The sequence below is a fragment of the Nannobrachium achirus genome (genome assembly GCF_963921795.1).
Source record: "Nannobrachium achirus genome assembly, chromosome: 2".
In the NCBI taxonomy this organism is placed as follows: Eukaryota; Metazoa; Chordata; class Actinopteri; order Myctophiformes; family Myctophidae; genus Nannobrachium; species Nannobrachium achirus.
In genome coordinates, this window is record NC_137811.1 from 29212283 (window position 1) to 29234448 (window position 22166).

Sequence of the window (22166 nt, forward strand, 5' to 3'; positions counted from 1 at the left end):
ATTGCAGTCAGTGCTTCATAAGACCGAATTATCAGTGCAATGCCATTCAAAAAAAGTGTCCATACGGTCAGTTCAAAAGCGTGAGAAGTAAAAGTGCTCAATGAAGCCAAGTGCATCGACCCACACCCCTGCACTATGTGTGTGATGATGACACAAAGTGCAGTGCAGTGATATCCCTGCACCCCTCAGAAACACATGAAAGACACATGGCTCCCTTCGCCACACCATTTACATTATCCCCCCACACCAACAATGGTGAGTTGTGGTCTAATCAGATAGCGATGGAGTTGGAGGTGTCCCCAGACTCAGACCAGACAGAGCTTCTCCTCCTTCCGGCAGTAGACTGGAACGTGACACCCCCCTGCAGCTTGCATCCCAGGGACTTCAGGATGCCCAGCAGCTGACGACGGAACTTCACACCCACAAAGGCGTAGAGCACGGGGTTGAGGCTGCAGTGGATGTAACCCAGGGTGGAGGTGACAGTCATGGTTTTCTCCAGAGACATCCTGCTGCTGCAGGTCAATGTGTTGACACTGGACAAGGCCATCTCGGACTGAAGAGTGTCCACCATGAGGGTGATGTTGTACGGTGTCCAGCAGATGAAGAAGACCACCACCAGGGCCAGGATGACCCTGACAGCCCTCTGCTTCTGGAGGCCCTGGGAGCCTCGCTGCAGTTGCAGCAGGATTCTGGAGTAGCAGAAGATCAGGACAGCTGATGGCAACAGGAAGCCCACGATGTGGTAGAGCAGACGGGAGCCCAGACGCCATCCAGTCGTTGACTGGGAGAAGAGCAGGTAGTTGCGAATGCACTCCGCCTTGCCTCCTCGTCTCTCATCTTTCACGGCCTGCAGGAAGATCCAGTCAGGGATGCTGAGGAGCAGGGAGAGGAGCCAGACCGACAGGCAGCTGGAATGAACCAACCAGGCCTTCTTGCGGGAGAACATCTGGGCAGCGTGGACGATGGACAGGTAGCGGTCCAGACTGATGCAGGCCAGAAGGAAGATCCCACAGTAGAAGTTGATCTGGGGAGAGACAAGTGAAGAAGAGAAAGTGAAATTATATAAAGAGACATATATTTCTGAATTCCTTCTCCTTTTTGTCGAAATGTTGAAATGTCAGGAAAGATATTCATCTTTGCAGTGGTCTACACTGTATGGAGTGCATTGACCCTGGGCTGGTCTACTGTTTGTCTTGTGATTTGACAGGAAATAATAGCAAGTTTGGAAACTGAGGCCGTCGGGGGTTTGGGGCGCATTGGATGATTATCTATTCTAAACCGTTGAACAATGCTCTCAAGCAGTCTGTCATATAGTGCCATAGTCATTCCTGTCATATACAGCAGTCATTACCGTGAACATTGCTCCGATGATCTTGCACAGGGGGGTCCCAAAGCTCCACCCCTGTTCCTGAGCTGACTGTGCAGCCCAGAAGGGAAGGGTCACCAGCAGCAGGGTATCAGCCACACCCAGGTGGAGGATGAAGGTGTCCGTCACACTCCAGTCCCTCCTCCTCTGAGCCAACACACCCAGGAGCAGTCCGTTCCCCAGCAGACCGACTACCAGAGCCAGGGAGTACAGGACTGGGATGAACACCGCCTCGAAATCCATGGTCTCATTACTGTCACATGCCATCCCAAGGTCGCCATAATTTTGCGTCGTTGTGTCATTATAATTAAAAGTACTGCTCCCAATATAATCTTCCCAATCGGCCAAGAAGTCCTCGTCCACTGTATGCTTTCCATCACTCTACAAAAACAAATCCAAAAGAAAACAAAGCTGCAAATTAATGTTCCCTCTTGTTTCCCTCTTCCCTCCGCATGTTTTTGTTCAGCCACATGTTGAACGAATTCCGCCCACTTCAAACCTGTGATGTGACAATAAAGCTGATTCTGATGATGGTAAAGTCTACTTTAAGTAATAATTATAAAAGGCACTTTTTTTTGTTGTTCTTGCATTTATAGTCACTTAAAATCACACTACATTGCATTGTAACAGTGATTATAATGCATTTTAAATGTATTGTGGCCTGGGCAGAAAGTATTAACTATGAGAATTATACTACTGTAATACACTGACTATGATCCTCATTATATAAGTAAATATAATGATGTGTTATTATTCTTGTTATAAAGCTTTATGAATATTTGCTAAAAGCATATAAGCATTTCTTCATTCCATTTCATTTATACTTTTATACTATACATCATATATTAGGCTAAAGTTACTTATTATCCTGCCAAATCAAATAGCATACTGCAAAAATAACAAATACAAATATCATCAACAACAACAAAAAGGCCACATTTCTGACCAAATGCTACTACTCAAACTAATGGATGATAAGGCCGCCAGCCAATCAAAGTTTTAAAAGTGTTGATTTACCATGGTGTTGCAGGTGTTCTCTTCGCAGATGATTTGAGGCTGGGAATGAGGCTAAGCTGCACAGCACTGAAGTTCATGACAGATGTAAATAGCAGAACGAAACCCCAAAAGGAAATGCGTGTGAGCTTCACACACAACAACTCTCAACTAATAAATCCCCTTCCCTGCTTGAAATGCCCCCCCCCCCCAGCTATTAATCTAATGTACACTTGAAACAACGGGCACGACACTACTACATTTTCACAAACAACCACATATTATCTACATTGCAAAGCAGAATACTTTTCAAGTAGAATGCTTTTCATTTCTGTTCAACAAGTTGACAACTGTAAACATGCTTTCTTGTTTAAAACCTAGTGCTACTAGGTGCTACATCACACTAGTGATGGCCAACCTGGCTTTGATGCTATCGTTAGAGTAGATGTCGACCTTATTGACAGTGCACACACAATTGCCTTCTTTGATGCTTTAACGATGCTCAACGAGGATCAGGTGGGTCGCAGACACACACACTCCACTCTGCTGCAGTGCTCTGGCTGGAGTCACTTCACTTGAATATGATGGATTACTGTGATTATGGTAAGATGATGCTCACGTTTCATATCGCGCAAACTATACCTATAACGTTCATTAGCCTCCACAAAAAACGATTTGGGATTTTTTTTTTTTTTAATTGCTCCAGGGGCCACAAGGAAGGTCCCCGTGGGCCGCATTTGGCCCGCGGGCCGCCAGTTGAATACCCATGTTATAGACCCTGGTGGCTCTATAATAGGCAAATGTGAAAAGGGTGGCATTTGTTCCTTGACCTATCGGGAATGTGCATGCATAATTGCATGGAAATCGCAAGCTGCGCTTATGATTTGCGGCAATTTGTTCAAAACGGACCAATCCTGCATACTTTGGAAGCCAATGTAAGCCAATTATGAAATATCGGACAGATCAGTCTTGATCACATGACTAGAGATACTGTGTACTGATTTGCGTGATTTTTCAAACTAATCTGAAGGAGTAGGCTGATATTAAAAAAAAATGTTTTACATAAGTCGGCCTCTGGTGGCACTATAAAAAGCAGATCTGAAAAATGCAGGGCAAAGGATTTTCCTTGTCCTCATGGGAGTGCACATAAAAAGTTTTACACTGATCAGTGGAGTTATTGGTAAAAACACAAATCGGCCTGTTATAGTGCCACCATGAGGCCAATTTGAATATTTTGGAGTGTCATTTATTTATTTCCTTCTTGATGCTCTGACATCACGCTCTGTAATCACTGATGTCATGGGAACCCAATCCCTTTTATGCCCATATATGGAGATCCCTGATGTCATCAATATTCAGCCCATAATTATCTGTGAATGCCAATATATAATCACTGTGATGTCAGGGGAACCAAATCCCTTTGGCCAGATGGCCAAGACATGGGGCGACAATCGCCCAAGGTTTGTCGAGGTCGCTTTTCGCCCTTAGGCGTCTTACTGGTCATAATAGTGGAGTTTCCCCATCTCAGCACATCTGGATATCACTCTCACCCATAGGGGGTGAAACAATTGCTTCAAATGTCTCTGTTTGTTGTAGAAACCTGATTTTGTGAATGATATTAAGCATAAATAGACTCATGAGTCTATTGTGACAATGATGACAAACAGGGTAAACAGACTAAACTAAAGATCATGGTTTCGGTAGCAAACCTTTACGTTTGTGCAGTGTAAGTGACATTTCTTTCGGCTCTTTGTTTTTAGATGCCCCTCGATGTGGGACCCAAATTTGTGATAGATTAGACATTGTGTTCATTTGTGGCATTTTATTGTAGAACCTCAGATCACTTTCTCTGTCTTTTCTTCCGCATCAGAGCCTGTGTGGTATGTACCTGGCAGGCTGGCACGCTAGGGCAGCGGGCACCCCCGATCACTTTCTCTGACTCAACCACACACACGCACACACACACACACACACACACACACACACACACACATGCACATGCACACCAAAACTTCACACCTGCTTGTTTTTAACACTGTTTTTCAAACATCTGTTTATAACTATTATGTCTTCACACCTTTTTTTTTCTGTCTCTGCAGCGTCCGGTGCAGATGCAGTCTGTGGCGAGGGCGAGAACCCACTGATGCACATGATGTTCTTATAGACTGTAACCTGCAAAAAACCACGGCACGCAAGCAAAACAATGTTTTTCAAGCAATGTAAAGCTGATTTGATTTCATGATTTTATAGGTGCAGTAGGTGTGGAGGAACTCCCCAATGAGGTGCTTAAATCTTAAATATGTTGACTGTATTGCACTCTCTTTGTCAAACTTGTTTAAATTCTGGCATTACACATGTTCGCTTTTTATGTAAATGATTTAGCTCAGAAAACCAAACAGGCCAATTTGGGTTTATCAATTGAAAATATAAATTTTAGTTTTCTTTTATATGCTGATGATATTGCTCTGATGGCCGAAAATGAGTCAAATCTTCAAAAGATGTTGAATACAATTGTGTGCTTGTGGTGCAGTAAATGGAGACTTGCCATCAACAGAGAGAAAACACAGATTATACACTTCAGAAGGAAAGCTGAACAGCAGAGTAACCACAATTTTGTGTTTGGGTCAATGTCTTTGAGTTATGTCCCCTCATATAAATATTTGGGTTTTGTTTTTCATGAATTTATGAGTTTTTCTGCGGGGAGGAAGGTATTGGCTGACTCAGCTGGAAGAGCATTAGGTGCCATACCCAATGCCAAGTGCCAAAATGGCTCCAAGGTAGATGTGCCACGATTTTGTATGTTTTTCTTTACTATGCAATGAAAAAAAATGTTTTTTTTTTTATATTTTTTTCCCCCCACAGAAACAGACACAGTTGTTGTGATTTAGTGGCAAAAAGAATTTTGTCAATCAGACAAATGGTTCCAGAGATAGAGCTGTTTGAATGAAAAAAAGTGTCCATCCACTAGAATGGACACACATTTTCTCAATCAGCTAAACGAGGGAGCCAACACACAAACAGAGAAAACCATCTCTCTGATCTCAGGTCATTTTGACATCTTTTTTTTTTTTTTTAAATGAAAAAAAAAAAAAAAAAAATCTATACAAAAAACACAAAAGACGTCAAAGACGTAATTGGCACCCAAGACCTTTGAAAAAAAGACGTCAAGAGAACTGTGCCCTGATTTAGGTTTTGCTACATTTACCAAGCTTTATGATTCTATGGTTTCTTCTATTTTATTTTATGCAGCAGGTGTATGGGGCTTTGAGGAGGCCACCAAATGTAAAAACAGTCAGAGTAGATCATTGAGGTGTTTTCTCGAGGTGCATAAGTATACCACTAAGTTGGCCATTGAAGGTGACACAGGTTGGGAAAGCTGCCTTACAAAGCAAAGGTGTGAAATGGTTAGACTGTGGAACCGCCTTACCCAACTGCCAGAAGGGAGGCTTCCAAACATTATATTTAATTGGAATAGAACAGGTAACTATCCATGGATAAGAGAAGTTTCTTTATTTTTTTCAATTTCTGACTTAAATTTATATTTCATGAATATCTCCAATGTAATATAAATACGGTTAAATATAAATTGTCAATACTACACCAGGAGCAATGGAGGGTGGACAAGCAAAGTTAAGAAATTATATCCAATTTAAAGATGATTATATAACGGAATCTTATGTTTTATTTAACTTAAAGAGAGGACAGAGGTCCCTCTGTGCCCAGTTAAGAACTGGCGCATTACCTCTGGCAGTTGAGGTGGGGAGATATACTGGTATTCCTGAGGAGCAGCGTTTGTCTGTTCTTTGTGATTTAGGAGTTGTGGAGGATGAGTTTCATTTTGTTTTTCACTGTCCACTGTATCATGACCTAAGAAATTCCTTATTCGAATGGCCAATAAAGCTCATTTGGATTGAATTGAACTCAAGAAATACAACAATACAAATACAAAATACAAGAAAGCCATCATTGTGCGCAGGGGCGTCACAAGGAGTGGGGAAGTGGGAATGAGTTACCAGGGCCCAAGGTGGAGGGGGCCCCCTCACCCATATGAAGAACATTCACTGGGGGCTCACAGTGAATCCTTGTCCCTAGGGCCTAGAATTTTTTGTGACACCCCTGATTGTGCGAATACAAAGTAGTAGAAAAGACACTCACAGAACACGCACGCACGCACGCACACACGCACACGCGCACACACACACACACACCTACCGGTATGTTCATACACGGCACACATTTCCTGAACATTGTTTGCAATATCATGCACGAAGTGTTAAAACCACAAGCAGCCTTCATACGCCTCCACCTAGATGTCAGCCCACTGAGTGAAACTCTTTTTTTTTCAACTGTGTTAAGACATACTTTTGATCTTCCTGCTATTTTCCATTAACAATGTGTGATTGGGCGTATATATACGTATGAACAAAGGTGTGTGTGTGCGTGCATGCATGCGTGCGTGAGCGTGTGTTGCATGTACCTGTATGTGCCCAGCTGCTTGCATGTGAGCCACTTCCTTGTCGATTCCCCTCACATACCTATACTTTTACTGGTAGTTGGCAATGACCTCACAATGGACTTCCGTTCACATTGTAAATATCTTCTCTACACATTTCCCCTGTCTGAATAGTTATTCACATATAATTCCTCATCCATCTTTCTGCCTTTTTTTTTATTAATGCATATGTAGCACCCAGCCATGAACCAGCGACAACAGCCCTGCTAATCGGGCTCAGCCCTATTAGCACGACTGGTTGTGCGTTGGACTGGCGAGTGGGAGTCCCGGGTTCAATCCCCGCTTCCGCGTATCACTACATCTGCCGTTGTCGGCAGGATGAGGAGCGTGATGTCCTCGCGTGAGGGAACAGTGCCACGTCGTGTGCGGCGGTCCGCGGCGTGATGTGTGAAGCGCGAGGGCGCGCTCCAAAAGACCAGGGGGGTGAATGTAGCACCCAACCATGAACCAGCGACAACAGCCCTGCTAATCGGGCTCAGCCCCATTAGCACGACTGGTTGTGCGTTGGACTGGCGAGTGGGAGTCCCGGGTTCAATCCCCGCTTCTGCGTATCACTACACATACATGGCCAAGGCACCAACGTAGATGTGCCATTCTATATAGATGTAATCCTGGTCTAATCTTTTAATTCAAAATAAAAATGAAATAATTGTATATTTTAATTTGAGTCTTTCACTGTCATCTTCAGAAGTAATTCTTTGTTCTGGTGTATTAATACAAAATGTACATACCGTAATTAGTAAGCTTTGGCAGTGTGAAAAACCTAAGTTGGCATTAGTCATCTGCTGCTGCTGCTGTGGTTTTCAGAGGTTTAGAAAGTTTTGGAAAGTGAAGGCAGCCATGATGCTCTAGGATACTCTGTGTATTCATGTTTGATTCGACAAAAGAACAATGGAAATTAAGATTTTATGCTCTTCCATGGTCAGGTATAGGACTATTATAGGCTATTGTTATTCTTTCCCTCATTTATTTTCTTTTTTTTAACAGCAGCAACATTATGTCATACTGTAGGTCACGTGTTTTATGTCACCATAGCTACTACGGCGTTTCACACAAGCCAATTATACTTTTTGGGAACCTCTTGTTCTCCAATTTTCATGGTGAAGTGAAACAACCAAACATCCTATTCTAATCAGTAATGATTGTGATTCACAGAAGAAGTCATGGCAACAAATTTCTTTGGACCACTCCTTTGGGCTATTTTAGTTTGCAGCACAAAGCAAAAGCACACAAAGGGAGTGGTGTGCTCTAGTTACGCCACAGTAACCCCTCTCACTTGAATTGTTTGGTGAAAACACGTATCTAAATAGTAACATAGGGTTAGGGTTATAGGGTTAGGGTTAGGGTTAGCCTTTAGCGGTGCGTTTTAAAAGCGTACAACAGCAGGCGACGGTCCGACGGACGCAATAAATAGTGTCTGTCCGTAGGAGATCTGTGGTTTGCCGTGGCTTGTGATTGGCTGAACCGGATGTGGAGGTGTTGTATACCAGGGTTTTGGTACCATTTCTGTTGTTTCTGGGGAATAGCTCCTATTAGACTTCTTGATTAGACTGAATTAGACTGAAATACCTAAAGGTCCAGGAGGGACTTGAGAGGAAAGATGAATGAAAGCAGCAGAGTTGTTCAGTTGTTCCTGGTCCATTTATTGACAGAGTATTGGTAATGCATTTCTGCTGAAGCCAGAGCTACCAGCCTTTCCGACAGTCCTCCGCCGTTCGCGGGCCTCTCTCCTCTACTAACTAAGATACATTTTGCAGTCCCATTTTATACATCTTACACAAGCATTGGGGGAAAAGCAGAGGAGGGGTCAAAGACTCCTATGTCACAGGTCATCAGCTAATCTGAAACACACACAGACAACTGTCTCCGTCTCTCTCCCTGCTTACGAATAGAATCGGGTGTCGGTGCCCTGTAGTTTTCCGCTGCCTGTGGGCATGGGGGGCAGGCACAGTTTATGACCTATTCCTTGGTTCACTATTTTTAACTCCAAGCAAATGTAATGTAAATGTCTCTTAACATAATGTCTACTTTAATATTCAATGTGTATATGTCTCACGTATATAAACCAAAACCCTTAAACATGTGTTTGCATCTGACAATGTAAAGAGTGTAAACCTTAAATGCTAAAGGTACTACAGTTTAAGAATTACTGTATGTCAAGAAGACAAGATCAGCATGTAGTCTCTTCTTGAATGTCACAGAATCAGCACAGATAGGATATGATTAACTCAACTATGTGTTTAACCACATTTCACCAACTTATCGATTATTTAACTAGTATAAGGTTACCCTGTATTTTAAAATGTTTTCCCAGATAAGACAAGAAAAGCTTTTAACAGCTGCTCTGTTGACGCCCTTATCAACATATATCCTGGGGTCTCACTGTCTTTTATGACTTTAGGGTCCACAGGTGGCCATTTAAACAAAGAGCAGGATTTAAATAGAGTGAAACACAAATACCCTTAAAGTTTGAGGGGCGGCAGCCAGCCCTGTGTTGGTCTGACTGGTCAACTTACGCTTAGATTGTAATAATTGATATTATTATGAATTATCATGCATTATTGTCTGATCAGATATACTTCACATCCCCTCTTCATAATATGACTACATATTATGACAACCAACTGATCAGACATACATGGTAACTACACGGGTCAACATACACATTACAGCTTAAAGTTACATTGTTCCAAAAAAACGATTCCCTCCATCCATCCGTGTTAAACTCCAGATTAATCTGATTGTAACACAATTCACTGTCTCTGTGAGCAGTAACAAACTGTAGAACAATTAGACTATCATGATTACTTAACTAAACCCAAACAAAATATTGAATAAAAACATGATCATCATCTCAAGTATCATCTTAATAATACCTAATAGGATAGTCAAATTGTATCCTAGTTGACTGTCCCCTCTGGGCAGTGAAACAACTACAACACAATTTAGAACATCAAACGTATTCGGACAACCTAAATAAAACCAACTGATACAATCAACTATATTGGCCTAATGTATTGGAACTATGGGAGTCCATAAATTAACAGAAACATAATAATCCAATGTAGTTTGGATCATCGCCTGTAGTAGGATGCCGATGAATAATACGTTCATGAATGCAAAAGTAAGCCAGACATGGTAAAATTCATACACACCGAACTAGAAACAAGTATTCCTATCCACCTTTTTTTGGGCATGGCCAAAATGTTATCTGCCATGATTGTAGGGGATTTACGGAATTGTATCTGTAAAATCATAGACACACACTTCATAAGTTTCTTTTCCTGAGACTCAACGCAACATGAATGTCTTTTCTTAAACTTAAAAAAAGGAAAAACGCGAAAAATGTAGATCTTCTTCTTTGTCTTCATGTACAAAATGCACACAAAAAATATGCGCTTTACTTTGGCCATACTGACTGAGCAAAAGATAGAAAGAAAGAGTTAGAAATTAGATAGAGCATAGGGATAGAGTGTGAAGGACACACGTGCCACAGGATAGCACTGAAAGGGGGTTATAGTTGTGTCAAAAGTGACACTGGGGGCGGGGCAAGGGAACTGTCATCTTTCTTCTTTCAGGAAAAAGGGGGTGTGGCACTTCTTCTGACAGGGGCATAGAGTGCTCCTCTCATCTTCACTTGTCCCAGGGATAATAGTCATCCTCTCCATAATCAACTTCCCTCCAGTTGTTTGAATTCTGTCGGTAAAATAAACCCATTTGATGATGGCCAGCTGTTGGCTCCATCCTCTCCTGCTGGTGGCTCGTGCGTCTCCAAGATAGATGCTGTGGTCCCTCTCTTTGGTTGCACTGTCTCCAAAAATGCGTTCTCTTTTGACAGATATAACAGGGTGCTTTCAATTTCCCTCGTCGTCTCTGCTGCTGTGGGAATGAGGGACTTGCAGCTACACAATCTCTTGTGAAATGGGTCATCGCTCCACAAGTGTAGCATCCGGCATAATACGATGGGATCTGTTGTAGCCTCTGGAACTGGTTTGTTCGATAAGCATCATACTCCGGAACTGGTGCATACTGCGGCACCACTTGTTCTGTGTGCTGGTAGCTGACAGTCGGCTCAGCACATTGCAATGGCTGACTTCCTTCTTGTAGTCGTCGTTTCTCCATGATCTCTGCCAGTTGGGCCTCGTTCAACTTCCTTTTTATGGCTAAAGCCTGCGACTTCTCGTCGGCCTCTCTCTTACGGACTAAATTCACAACGTGTGTCACTCGTTTCGTGTAGGACTTAATGTTCATTGCAGAAAGTTCCGGTACAAGCTCAAGCTCAGATGTCATCGCTTCTGGTAGTCCCTGCATGATTTTTGATCTAACCAGGGCTTCATCAATGTCACTCCGGGTAGCATTTCTTCCTGTCAAATCTGCCCACTGCTCGTACACTCTGGAAATGTAGTTATTTGGGTCTTCCTCCTCTCGTAGTGGGTCAATAACTACAGAATCAAATGTTTTATTCCAAGGGTAATGGACACTAAGAGCGCGGCCCAGCACACCCCTGTGCTCGGCGAAAGGGACTGCGTCGTACTCTCCATTTTCAATAAATTGAGTAAGTCCTGCTTCGGTCAAGATGTCAGTCAACACCTGTTCTCCAGTGGGTCCAGTAGCACGTGTAACTAGCCTCTTAAAATCACCCATCGCTAATGGAATATCCAAGACAAGCTTCTCCAACTTGTTAAGCCATCCGCAAGCTCCTTCTTCAAGATTTGGCAAATGACGCTCAAGGTGTAGAACCTCCATGCTTGACAATGGCTTATAGTCCAGAATCTGGTCTCTGAGGAACACTGGTGCTTGTTTCACAGCGTATTGAGACCTCCTTTCATCCTCCTGTCTCGGTTCAGGACTCCTGCTCTGTGGTGTGCTGGCTCTTCTGATGACACGCTTGGTAGTTTGACAGTGGTCGTCATCTGTTCTTCTGCGCTTCCTCGTCTCCTGAGGGTTCATTAGGTTTTGACTCTGCTCAGCCATACTTCTTCGGTGAACACCTGACTTCTTAATCTTCCTCAAAATGTCATCAAAAGTCATTGTTAGCTCAGCTTCTGTCGCTGAAAGCTGCCTCAATTGCTTAGTCAAGCGGGCACAAGCTTTCTGGTGTCTCTTCAACTTTTTGCCAATGGCGATCAAAGTCTCAAAAAGGTTTCTCTTCTCCTCATCATTGCTGTCACTGTCACTGTCCACTCTAGACTCCGTAGAATCTTCCTCTGCTGGGCTGGTGTCGTCCGGCAGACAGGAACGTTCTGTGCACTTCCTGCCAACATGGCGGGCACGCCAATGTCCTCTGTCGCATTCACGGCGGTGAGCGCTCTCCTCACTGTGGCGTCTGCTGTCTTCACTGTGTCGGCTGTCCTTGCTGCGGCGGTCAGCAGCTCCTCTCGCTGTAGTCATCATCACCTTTCTCTTGTGCAGGCTGCGGCCTGTTCTGCTTGGTTCCGGTAGATCTGCTGGTGTCATCGCTGACTCCTTCTCTCCATGATTCGTCCTGGTGCTCAGTCCAAAAGGTACTGCTGCAGCTGCTGTGGTCGTAGCTGGCTGCTTCTCCTCTCCTAATGGAGACTCTTCTCGTGCTGCCAGTGTCAATGTCTCTATACAGGGAGGCGGCCTGCTCTCTGCCCTCTGTGGCTGTGATAAGCATGGCAGAGGCTTCGGTTGAAAAAAGTAAGGATGCATGGGTGGAAAAGGTGGTGGCTCTTCACATGCTGACAGATGTGATGTCACATGTTGTTGAGCTGGTTCGCATACTGTAGCAGAGCTAATCAGCCGCTTTGCCTCTCTAAAAAACAGATCCAGCACGGCAAGTTCCAGCTGTCTTTTCTTCTTTCTTTTCTCTGTTTTTTGTTCTGCTCTAAATGTACAGACTAATACCTGCATCGTCTTAATAAGTTTCATATCAAAACTCCCTTGCTCTGGCCATGCAGGTTCTATGTCACTCCACCTTATTGACCACTTTCTTGTGACATCAAATATACCTAATGGACTGGATTCTTGTATGACCTCTGCCGGCGTCATAACTTTCTCAGAATCCATCTTAAAAACTAAATGATTAAAAATAAACAAAGACAAAAAAAGTGATGGTGTCTTGTTTACAAAAGTAATAAAAGTAGAGAAAGTGAAAGATAAAGAGAGAGAGAGAATCAATCACACTCATTCAAATCTCACTCACACCCAGCTGTCACCCACAGGTCGGGGGTCAGCAGTCACTCACAGTATGTCCCCTGCAGGCACACACTCACTCACACTCATTTGCATTGGGGGCCAATGTCTTCAACCACACACACACTCATTTGCATACAGGCCTAATGTAACAGGCTGTCTCTTACTGCTTAACTTCTTACAAGACTTTCACACAAAGAAGAAAATGAAGGAAGAGATTACAGAACAGCCTAGTCTCAAAGATTAAAAGGACCCTAACATTACTCACTTCACACTCAACTCATTCACTAACCCTCTCACTCATACAACATATTGACCATTTGTCCCCAATGTAATTACTCCTACTTTTAATCTGAAAGTTAACCCTTTAAATTTGAAATCCCAATAAAATTATCAAACTAGATATCCTAGTCTACTGTCTGTTACTTTTAGTTACCTACTGAATAATTACTTCTGTTAAAGTGTAACCTTTGTCTTCAAAATGTTTATCCCACATTAAAACCCCATTACATTAATTATGTTACGTCCATTACAACCCCAATAAATGAATGATATTGTTATGATATTAGTCTATGCCTATACCCTCCCCTCTTCGAGATATCAACCAATATATCTCGACAACTTAAATCAATACTCCAAATAAACCATAATTCACCCCAAAATGTAGCCTATAGCCAAGCCCAAAGATAAGGCTGACCTGCAGAAACCCCTGATTACTGTACGCAGCCATGTTCGCTGTGGCCCTTTGTTCCTTCTCACACACACATTCCTACAAAGAGAATACCCCTCTTCATCCTCTTCATACTAGACATAAAGAATAAACCCCCATCATACATACCAAGCCCAATAACAGACAACCGACACACACACAAGAAAAAGAAGGGAAAAGGATTGTTCAATGAAAAAGTTTCAAATTATTCTAGCCGAAACGGAACTGCTGAAAATAGGTAAATTCACAGAAAAGACAACCAAAATTGCCTCACTGATAAATTAGGAGTTAGCAGGCCTCAGTCCCGCTTAACAAAAATCAGAAACTAAAACATTGAACAAAGAGAATGAATGAAAAAGGAGAATAAAGGAGAAAAATGGAAAATACCCTCCAAAACCCCCAATTAAAAAAATGGCTAAACCCTACGCTAACAACTGGCTAACACAGGAGTGACTAGACAAAACGTAGGTCTAATACAGAGTAACTAGAACAATTATCACCAGAGTGACCAAGAAAACATCTCGACAAAAAATGACCGAGGCCTCTCCAACACTGACTGTCCTCTGCTCACGCCAATATACTCACAGCCAAAAAAGGTCCAAAAGGAACAAAACAACCGAACGCCATCACATCAAAGTCCTCCTCGCGTCCTCCCGAAGTTCTTTTGTGTGGAGTCCCAAAAAAACCCCATCAATAAGGGTTTCGGCATCATTCTGTTGTATACCAGGGTTTTGGTACCATTTCTGTTGTTTCTGGGGAATAGCTCCTATTAGACTTCTTGATTAGACTGAATTAGACTGAAATACCTAAAGGTCCAGGAGGGACTTGAGAGGAAAGATGAATGAAAGCAGCAGAGTTGTTCAGTTGTTCCTGGTCCATTTATTGACAGAGTATTGGTAATGCATTTCTGCTGAAGCCAGAGCTACCAGCCTTTCCGACAGTCCTCCGCCGTTCGCGGGCCTCTCTCCTCTACTAACTAAGATACATTTTGCAGTCCCATTTTATACATCTTACACAAGCATTGGGGGAAAAGCAGAGGAGGGGTCAAAGACTCCTATGTCACAGGTCATCAGCTAATCTGAAACACACACAGACAACTGTCTCCGTCTCTCTCCCTGCTTACGAATAGAATCGGGTGTCGGTGCCCTGTAGTTTTCCGCTGCCTGTGGGCATGGGGGGCAGGCACAGTTTATGACCTATTCCTTGGTTCACTATTTTTAACTCCAAGCAAATGTAATGTAAATGTCTCTTAACATAATGTCTACTTTAATATTCAATGTGTATATGTCTCACGTATATAAACCAAAACCCTTAAACATGTGTTTGCATCTGACAATGTAAAGAGTGTAAACCTTAAATGCTAAAGGTACTACAGTTTAAGAATTACTGTATGTCAAGAAGACAAGATCAGCATGTAGTCTCTTCTTGAATGTCACAGAATCAGCACAGATAGGATATGATTAACTCAACTATGTGTTTAACCACATTTCACCAACTTATCGATTATTTAACTAGTATAAGGTTACCCTGTATTTTAAAATGTTTTCCCAGATAAGACAAGAAAAGCTTTTAACAGCTGCTCTGTTGACGCCCTTATCAACATATATCCTGGGGTCTCACTGTCTTTTATGACTTTAGGGTCCACAGGTGGCCATTTAAACAAAGAGCAGGATTTAAATAGAGTGAAACACAAATACCCTTAAAGTTTGAGGGGCGGCAGCCAGCCCTGTGTTGGTCTGACTGGTCAACTTACGCTTAGATTGTAATAATTGATATTATTATGAATTATCATGCATTATTGTCTGATCAGATATACTTCAGAGGTGCCAAAAGTCGGGGGGGGGGGGGGGGGGGGGCGAAGATTTACTATTCTGGCCCCCTGGCTTACAACTTCTAACGCCGCTGAGTCGGCTCAAGCGGACTTCACAATGTTCGACACGGCGACTCGCTAGCTTTAGGATCAAGTCCGCTTGAGACGGCGGGCCTCCGTCATCATCACCAAAAACAAGCGTGCATTATTTGTCAATGGGACCAGGCAACTACTGGCGATAGTGGAAAACGTCACCCAAAAACATGAAAATATTATCTTTTGGACAACATCTCCATGCAGAGTCGCCGGCTGTTGCCCGCTGTTAAAACGGTGCCAGGACTCAATGGCTAATGGGGCCGTCCGTAAGCTTAAGGTTGCGATCACTATGCGAATTGTGTTTTTCCTTTGTTTTCGAGTATTTGCCGGTTTCACTGATGGGTCCAGGAGGTTTGTGTGATGGTTCTGGGCCCCAGCTGCACCCCCCCCCCCGTAGATGGTCGACCAATGCTGAACAGGCAGAGAGGCTGTCAGGTAATCAGAAGGTTGCCGATTCATCCCCCAGTCCATCCAATCTATGGGACAAATTGTCCCAGACACTTGGCTGCCGTATTCACTACTGTAAGACTGGGATTATCCTTTGATCTTTCAAGATCGGATGTGTGAACATGAGCAAATACACAGCTTAAAACAACCTTCAAACCAGTGCATTCTTGGTATGTTTTGTTCTGACTGCAGAATGCGTGGCATTACACCACACACCACACCATGGAGGTGATGGGGTTATAAACCCAAGCACTGGGTTCAGCATGACACACTGACACAATTGTTCACAGCTGAAATCAAACACATGCACAACTCAATGTAGAGATTAAGAGGTATGTCATCATTATCTCACTGGAATGTGTACGTGCATGAGTAAGAGACTCATTCTGATTCTCTTGTGTTGGTGTGGATTATAAACAATGAAACTGTGAAGAACACATTTCTAATCACAGCAAACCTCAAGTACGAATGTCATATTCTTCCCCAATATTTTGAAAATACAGATAATAATCCACTTACCTGCTACTTGTATTAGAATAAACCTCTTGAACCCCAGCACCCATATTCTGGGGGGAACGTGCCAAAAATAGTAGAACTTCATACTCACATGTCACAATGTTGTGCGCTGTGAGCTTGTAGATTGGCTAGTTTGGCTTTATGACTTTATTTTAATGCCAACAATTCTTTTGCACATGAGGTGCAACTCAAAATCATGTTATTTTGGAGTGCAACACTACTGTCATATCATATGTCTGATTTGTACAATTCTCTTTAAACTATGAATGAGCAGTTGTTTTATACACATCTCAAAATTAGAAAGAGAAACGTTCAAAGATTCATTAGCAGTCAAATGATTTGAAAATACAGTATGAATCATAATCATGCAACTAAGTTGCATTTGGTAAGTCAAGTTGAACTTGGCACACCAATGCCTGTAAAAGGGATCAATGTACAACCCCCCCCCCCCCCACCACCACCACCTTGCACCTTTGTGGGTTTCCTGTCTGTTTTTCCTGTCACATTTTCACATCACCATTAACCATTTGCACCTTAGCAGCATGCAACATTTAAAAGTTTATTTCACCTCAGAACATCAGTGTCATAGCACGAAACGTTTGCTACTATTTGGCACCCCTCACTATGAGAACAGAGCTCTTTATGAGTATGTTAAAATAAAATAAATACAATATTCTTAGTCTCTATCTAAGGAGTCTTAATGCAGAGTCTTTTTCTGCCAGTTCACCTCAGAACAGACAGTACTACAAATTTAAATGTGCTACAGATGTACATGAAAATTATATTAAAAAAATATATAATTGCGCCCTGCTCACCTTATAATGAGAACTGTATGTGATTTTTGTTTTGTTTTAATGAATGCCATGACAGTACATCTTCAGGATGCACTTGGTACAGTGCATCCACAATGTGAATGATTATACAAAATAACCGTCCTTTTTGCTCAGCTATGGAGAAAAAGAGAAAAAGAACCACACTGAAAGTGCTACCCACTATGAGGTTTCGGTTATGTTTTTAAAATGAATCACATAAGCATAACTGAGACTCTTAAGATCCCAGTCAAGAAGTGCATTTTATATTGGCCAGACACATTGGGGCATCTATAATATAAGGGATTGAACATTTAAAATGCCACGGACAGGGAGGAGACATTATGATCCCTTATTCTGGGGCACATATTCAGCAAAGATAGCAGATACTGTATACAGGCTCACAAAGTGCCGTGCTGTGACGCCTTTTAAGCTTGTGGATCTTTTTAGTATGTGTGGGTTCTATGGTTTCCTTTTGATCATATACACCTTGATAAGTGATCTGCATATCTTTTATTTTTGTGAATGGAAATTCATTTTCATGTTTTACAACACTAATAGATGTTCATAGTCATTAATAGACTATAGGCCTACATACATTCATTGCGACCGAAGGTCGCAGTTTACCATGAGAAACGTCACAGCTTGTCCGCGTGTAGACGTCCGTCGTCCGTGTACACATTTTTACGCTCGCTTGTTGCCCTGAGGAGTCTTACTAGTTCATGTACCTCTCCTGTGTTTCATTCTACTGCGTGTTGCTCATATGACCTCCTATGCTTTGCATGCACGAATGGATTTTGTTTTGCTCTTCCTTGGCCTAGCACCAATTTCTTCAAAAATGTTTCCGTCTTAGGGGTGGTTAGTATGTTTAACCCTTCATTCTTTGTCGCTGCACTGACAACTGACTACCCTATATGATGGTCAGGGCTCCTGTTTAATAGGGTGTGTAACTAGGAGGAGTAATATGTTTCGCTGCATGCGTTATATTCTCCTGGTGAAAATTAATCCTCACAGTCAGTTGAAAGATAATTCCATCCAACTCTGTAGTCTTACTCTTTTTCTCCGTACCCCTATTGATTCCATTTGGGTCCCCATCCGGAATCAATGGGGGTAAATGTACTATAATCAGTTTTTTTGTCTTAGGAATGCGACAAAAAACAAAAACTATTATAGAACTGAAGTCTCCATGGCGTGAGTAATCAATAGAAAGAAAGTCATTTTGGGGTTGAACTACTCCTTTAAGGTGACAGTGTGGGTACACATTGTCGCAAACAGTGAATTTTCCCCTAGGTAAAAGGTCACAAATTCATTTCTTTCCATTGGTACAACCACACATTTCTCTAGAATTTGTTTCATCTTGAACAGCAAAAACCTCACATACAAGATTGACATCACAGTACACTCTTGGGCAGGGACGTGCAGAGAAAGTTAGAGAGGCAGGGACTGAAATTTCTAAAAGGACCTTTTGGTGAAAATATCGAAAATAGCAGCTTGGAGGTCCACTATTCTCAGTGCTTGATACTGACTTAACTAAGCATAATCAAGTCAATACTGGAGATGCGGCTTAAGGCATGGATTTCTACACAGAGAGTGCACTTCTTTCGTGCAAAATTTGGCGCTTTTAGACTGATTTGCAAAAAAATACAATTTTCTCCCCTTAACACATGGGAAGCCAAGGTTTCTAACATTTCTAGCTGTTGCTGCTGCCGCCGTTCACTCACGCTTTATTTTGAAGAGCCTCGGAAGCTTCGTGCGTGTGCACGTGAGTGTCCACTGACGCTCGCAAAACTAAAATCCAAACCGGGGCCGACCATCGCGGTAAAGTGTCGCCGTGAAAACAATCAGATCTCTGCTTCCCTGGCGTTCTTTGCACCTCATTCATAGATAAAGCCCTTTTTATGTTTCAGCCTAGAATGGAAATCAATGCAGCCTAGTCGCGCCATTTTCTCTCTCTACGAACCACGGTGTGACGTATGGACTAGGGTCATTCACAGGGAACACAACAAGCGCGCAGCACGCTGCATGGACAGTTAACCCTTTGTTGTCTCGTTGAGGAACGAGACAACTCCTTTTGGCAGAGCGACCCCTAGTGGCCTTATCTCGTTACTGAACGAGTTTGGCCCCTTGGGTGTTAAGGCCCCCGACTAGTGACTAGTGAAAACTGCATTCATGGTCTGAAGAGGGCACTTTTTAACAGACAGTTAAAAGGGCAGGGGCTCCTGCCCCTTTGATGTCTATGTGTGCATGTACCTGCTCTTGGGGAACATGACATGTGATGTCTACCAGTAGTCTGGTTATACTGTACTGTAAGTCTCCACCCAGTCCTGTTCCTGGAGGTGGGGATGGTGTGGTGGGTTCCTGGAAGGCCTCACGCCACACTGGCCCAGAACGCTGCTCTGGCTCCCTCTGCTGTCCGAATCAATGTGTGGCATCTGGATGGTTATGTGCTGCTATAATCTTGTAGAGCAGGTGTCTGTGACCCCTAGGGGTCCCTCTGAGTTACTACAGGGGGGCCACCAAAATTGTGTGTAACACAATTGAACCCTTGAACCACTTGAACCCTACCATCCCTAAATATAGCCAAAAATACCAGATCTACAAGCTAGACATTGTGAGCTTGTAGATCATCTTGTCGAGGTTTGGAATGCCTTACCAAAGGCTTTAAAGGAGTGCCAATCCCTAACATCCTTTAAAACCGCCCTGAAAAACCACTTACAGGCGGAAGCGGCTCGAAACTGGTCAAAATAAACCTAGCCTAGCCTTACCCTCCAATGGACCCTTCCATGGTAAACATCTCACATCTTTGCACTGTTTCTTTTTCTGACGATATAGCCTACTACTGCATAGTACTGTGTTCTATCCGTCTGTCATTGAATGCTATATAAGATACATAAAGGTTTCCTGTGTAAATAAGCCGAAAAGCTTACTAGGATCTCCTTTTAGTTGACCTTGTACCAGTGAACTGTACTGTCATGAAACTGTATTATGCAAACTTCTAATAAAGTCTTCAATCAATCAATCAATGGTGTAAGGAAAAAGGAGAAAACCAAGTACAGAGCCAAATGTAAAGTTTACTAACTATTGAGGGTTAGGGTTAGGGTTAGGGGGGGGGGGGGGGAAAGTACACACAATGTAGTGGGGATCCCTGCTTCATCTGACTCAGCTGTGGCGTGACTGTTGTAGAAGGAAGCTGTGCGGTTGTAGCATGGATAATGCATTAATTATTTCAGTATTCAGTATTTTTTGTGTTGACACATTAGTTCCTACCTGCCTAGGTGCATAGTGGGACAGGTAAAGGGGTCACCGGTCACGCAGTTCCGTGTTGTTGGTTAACCCACATGTGTTCAAATACTGCTGCTGTGTTGGTTTGAGATGAATAAAGAAGATATTATTGTTCCTACAAAAAAAACTTGTGTTGCTTAGTTATGTTGATTGTTATTGTTAACTGTTGTTTATTGATGCTATGGTGTTATTGATTGCATCATGTACTTTCTCAGGAAATGTTGGTTGAAATGAGGAGATTTCTACTTGTAGTAGGGGAAGACTGTAGTGTAGCATGGATAATGCATTCATTATTTCAGTATTCAGTATTTTTTGTGTTGACACATTAGTTCCTACCTGCCTAGGTGCATAGTGGGACAGGTAAAGGGGTTACACAGGGGTTCCGTGTTGTTGGTTAACCCACATGTGTTCAAGTACTGCTGCTGTGTTGGTTCGAGCTGAATAAAGAAGATATTATTGTTCCTACAATTGTAGCCCGTTCATTCCCACCAACCTAGAAGGACTGGAGAACGCTAGCTATTTGTTAAAAATAAGGGTTACACGGTTGGTGAAAAGGGCCTTTCTGTGTGGAGTTTGCATGTTCTCCCCGTATCTCCTAGGGTAGATATACCCTCACAAAAACATGCATCCTGCATCCTGGTCTCTATAATGCCTCCCCCTGGCCAGCCGGGGCGCCTATTGGAGGGGAAAGGAACTGGTTGGAATAACGTGTTCCTTCCACACGCTACGTCCAAACCAGGGAAATCCCCCCTGTCAGGTGAAAAGAAGCAACTTGGACTCCTCATGCATAGAAGGAAGCATGAGGTCAGTCCGTTGTCTCCCCAGGCTTGGAGGAGAGCAGAGCAGAGCCCATGAGCAATGGGTTACAGAATCGTGGGATAAAAATTAGAAAAAAATGAAATAAAAAATGAAAAAGAAGGAAGCTGTTAATTCAGAGCCTGCTTTGATTGACAGAATTGTTTATCCTAACCTAACCAGGCTTTCCGTGCAGGTTTTGACCAAGGATGACGTCACAGCTATAGGCTTGCGATGCAGAAGGTAGGCGAAGGGAGACATCTTGTGTAAAATAAAATAATAACACTTCTTTGTTATTATGAAAATGTTGCTTCACTAAAAACGCAATTAATACAATGATAACGAAGCCTATCCTTACCAAATATAATTATTTTTGCAGTGTTTTTTACGAGATTAATTTATTTTGCATTGTGTTTTACGACTACGAGTTTGTCTTCTTTTTCTGCATAGTACTGTTATGAAAATAGTGTTAATTTTTTTTTAATGTATTTATTTACGTGTTGCCCGCTTCTATACAAAACACAGTACTATACAGAAAAAGAAGACAAACTCATCTCTGGTGACCGGTTTGGTCACCAGAGATCTAAAACGATTTAAGGGTACAGGGAACAAGGGACTGGTTCCAGATCAGTCTTTTGACCACCGGCCGGCCGATCTCCTCAAGGACATTTCCG

General features: G+C 42.7%; 1 protein-coding gene across 1 annotated transcript; it reads right to left on the reverse strand.

Moving 5' to 3' along the window:
- Positions 1-271: 271 nt before the first annotated feature.
- Positions 272-1609, reverse strand: LOC308304234 (C-X-C chemokine receptor type 3-like; the record flags this gene model as incomplete). The annotated part of the gene is made up of 2 exons (XM_080748799.1): positions 272-1024; positions 1352-1609. 2 exons carry the CDS (start codon positions 1607-1609, stop codon positions 272-274), a joined length of 1011 nt encoding a protein of 336 aa, XP_080604925.1.
- Between the last annotated feature and the right edge of the window lie 20557 nt (positions 1610-22166).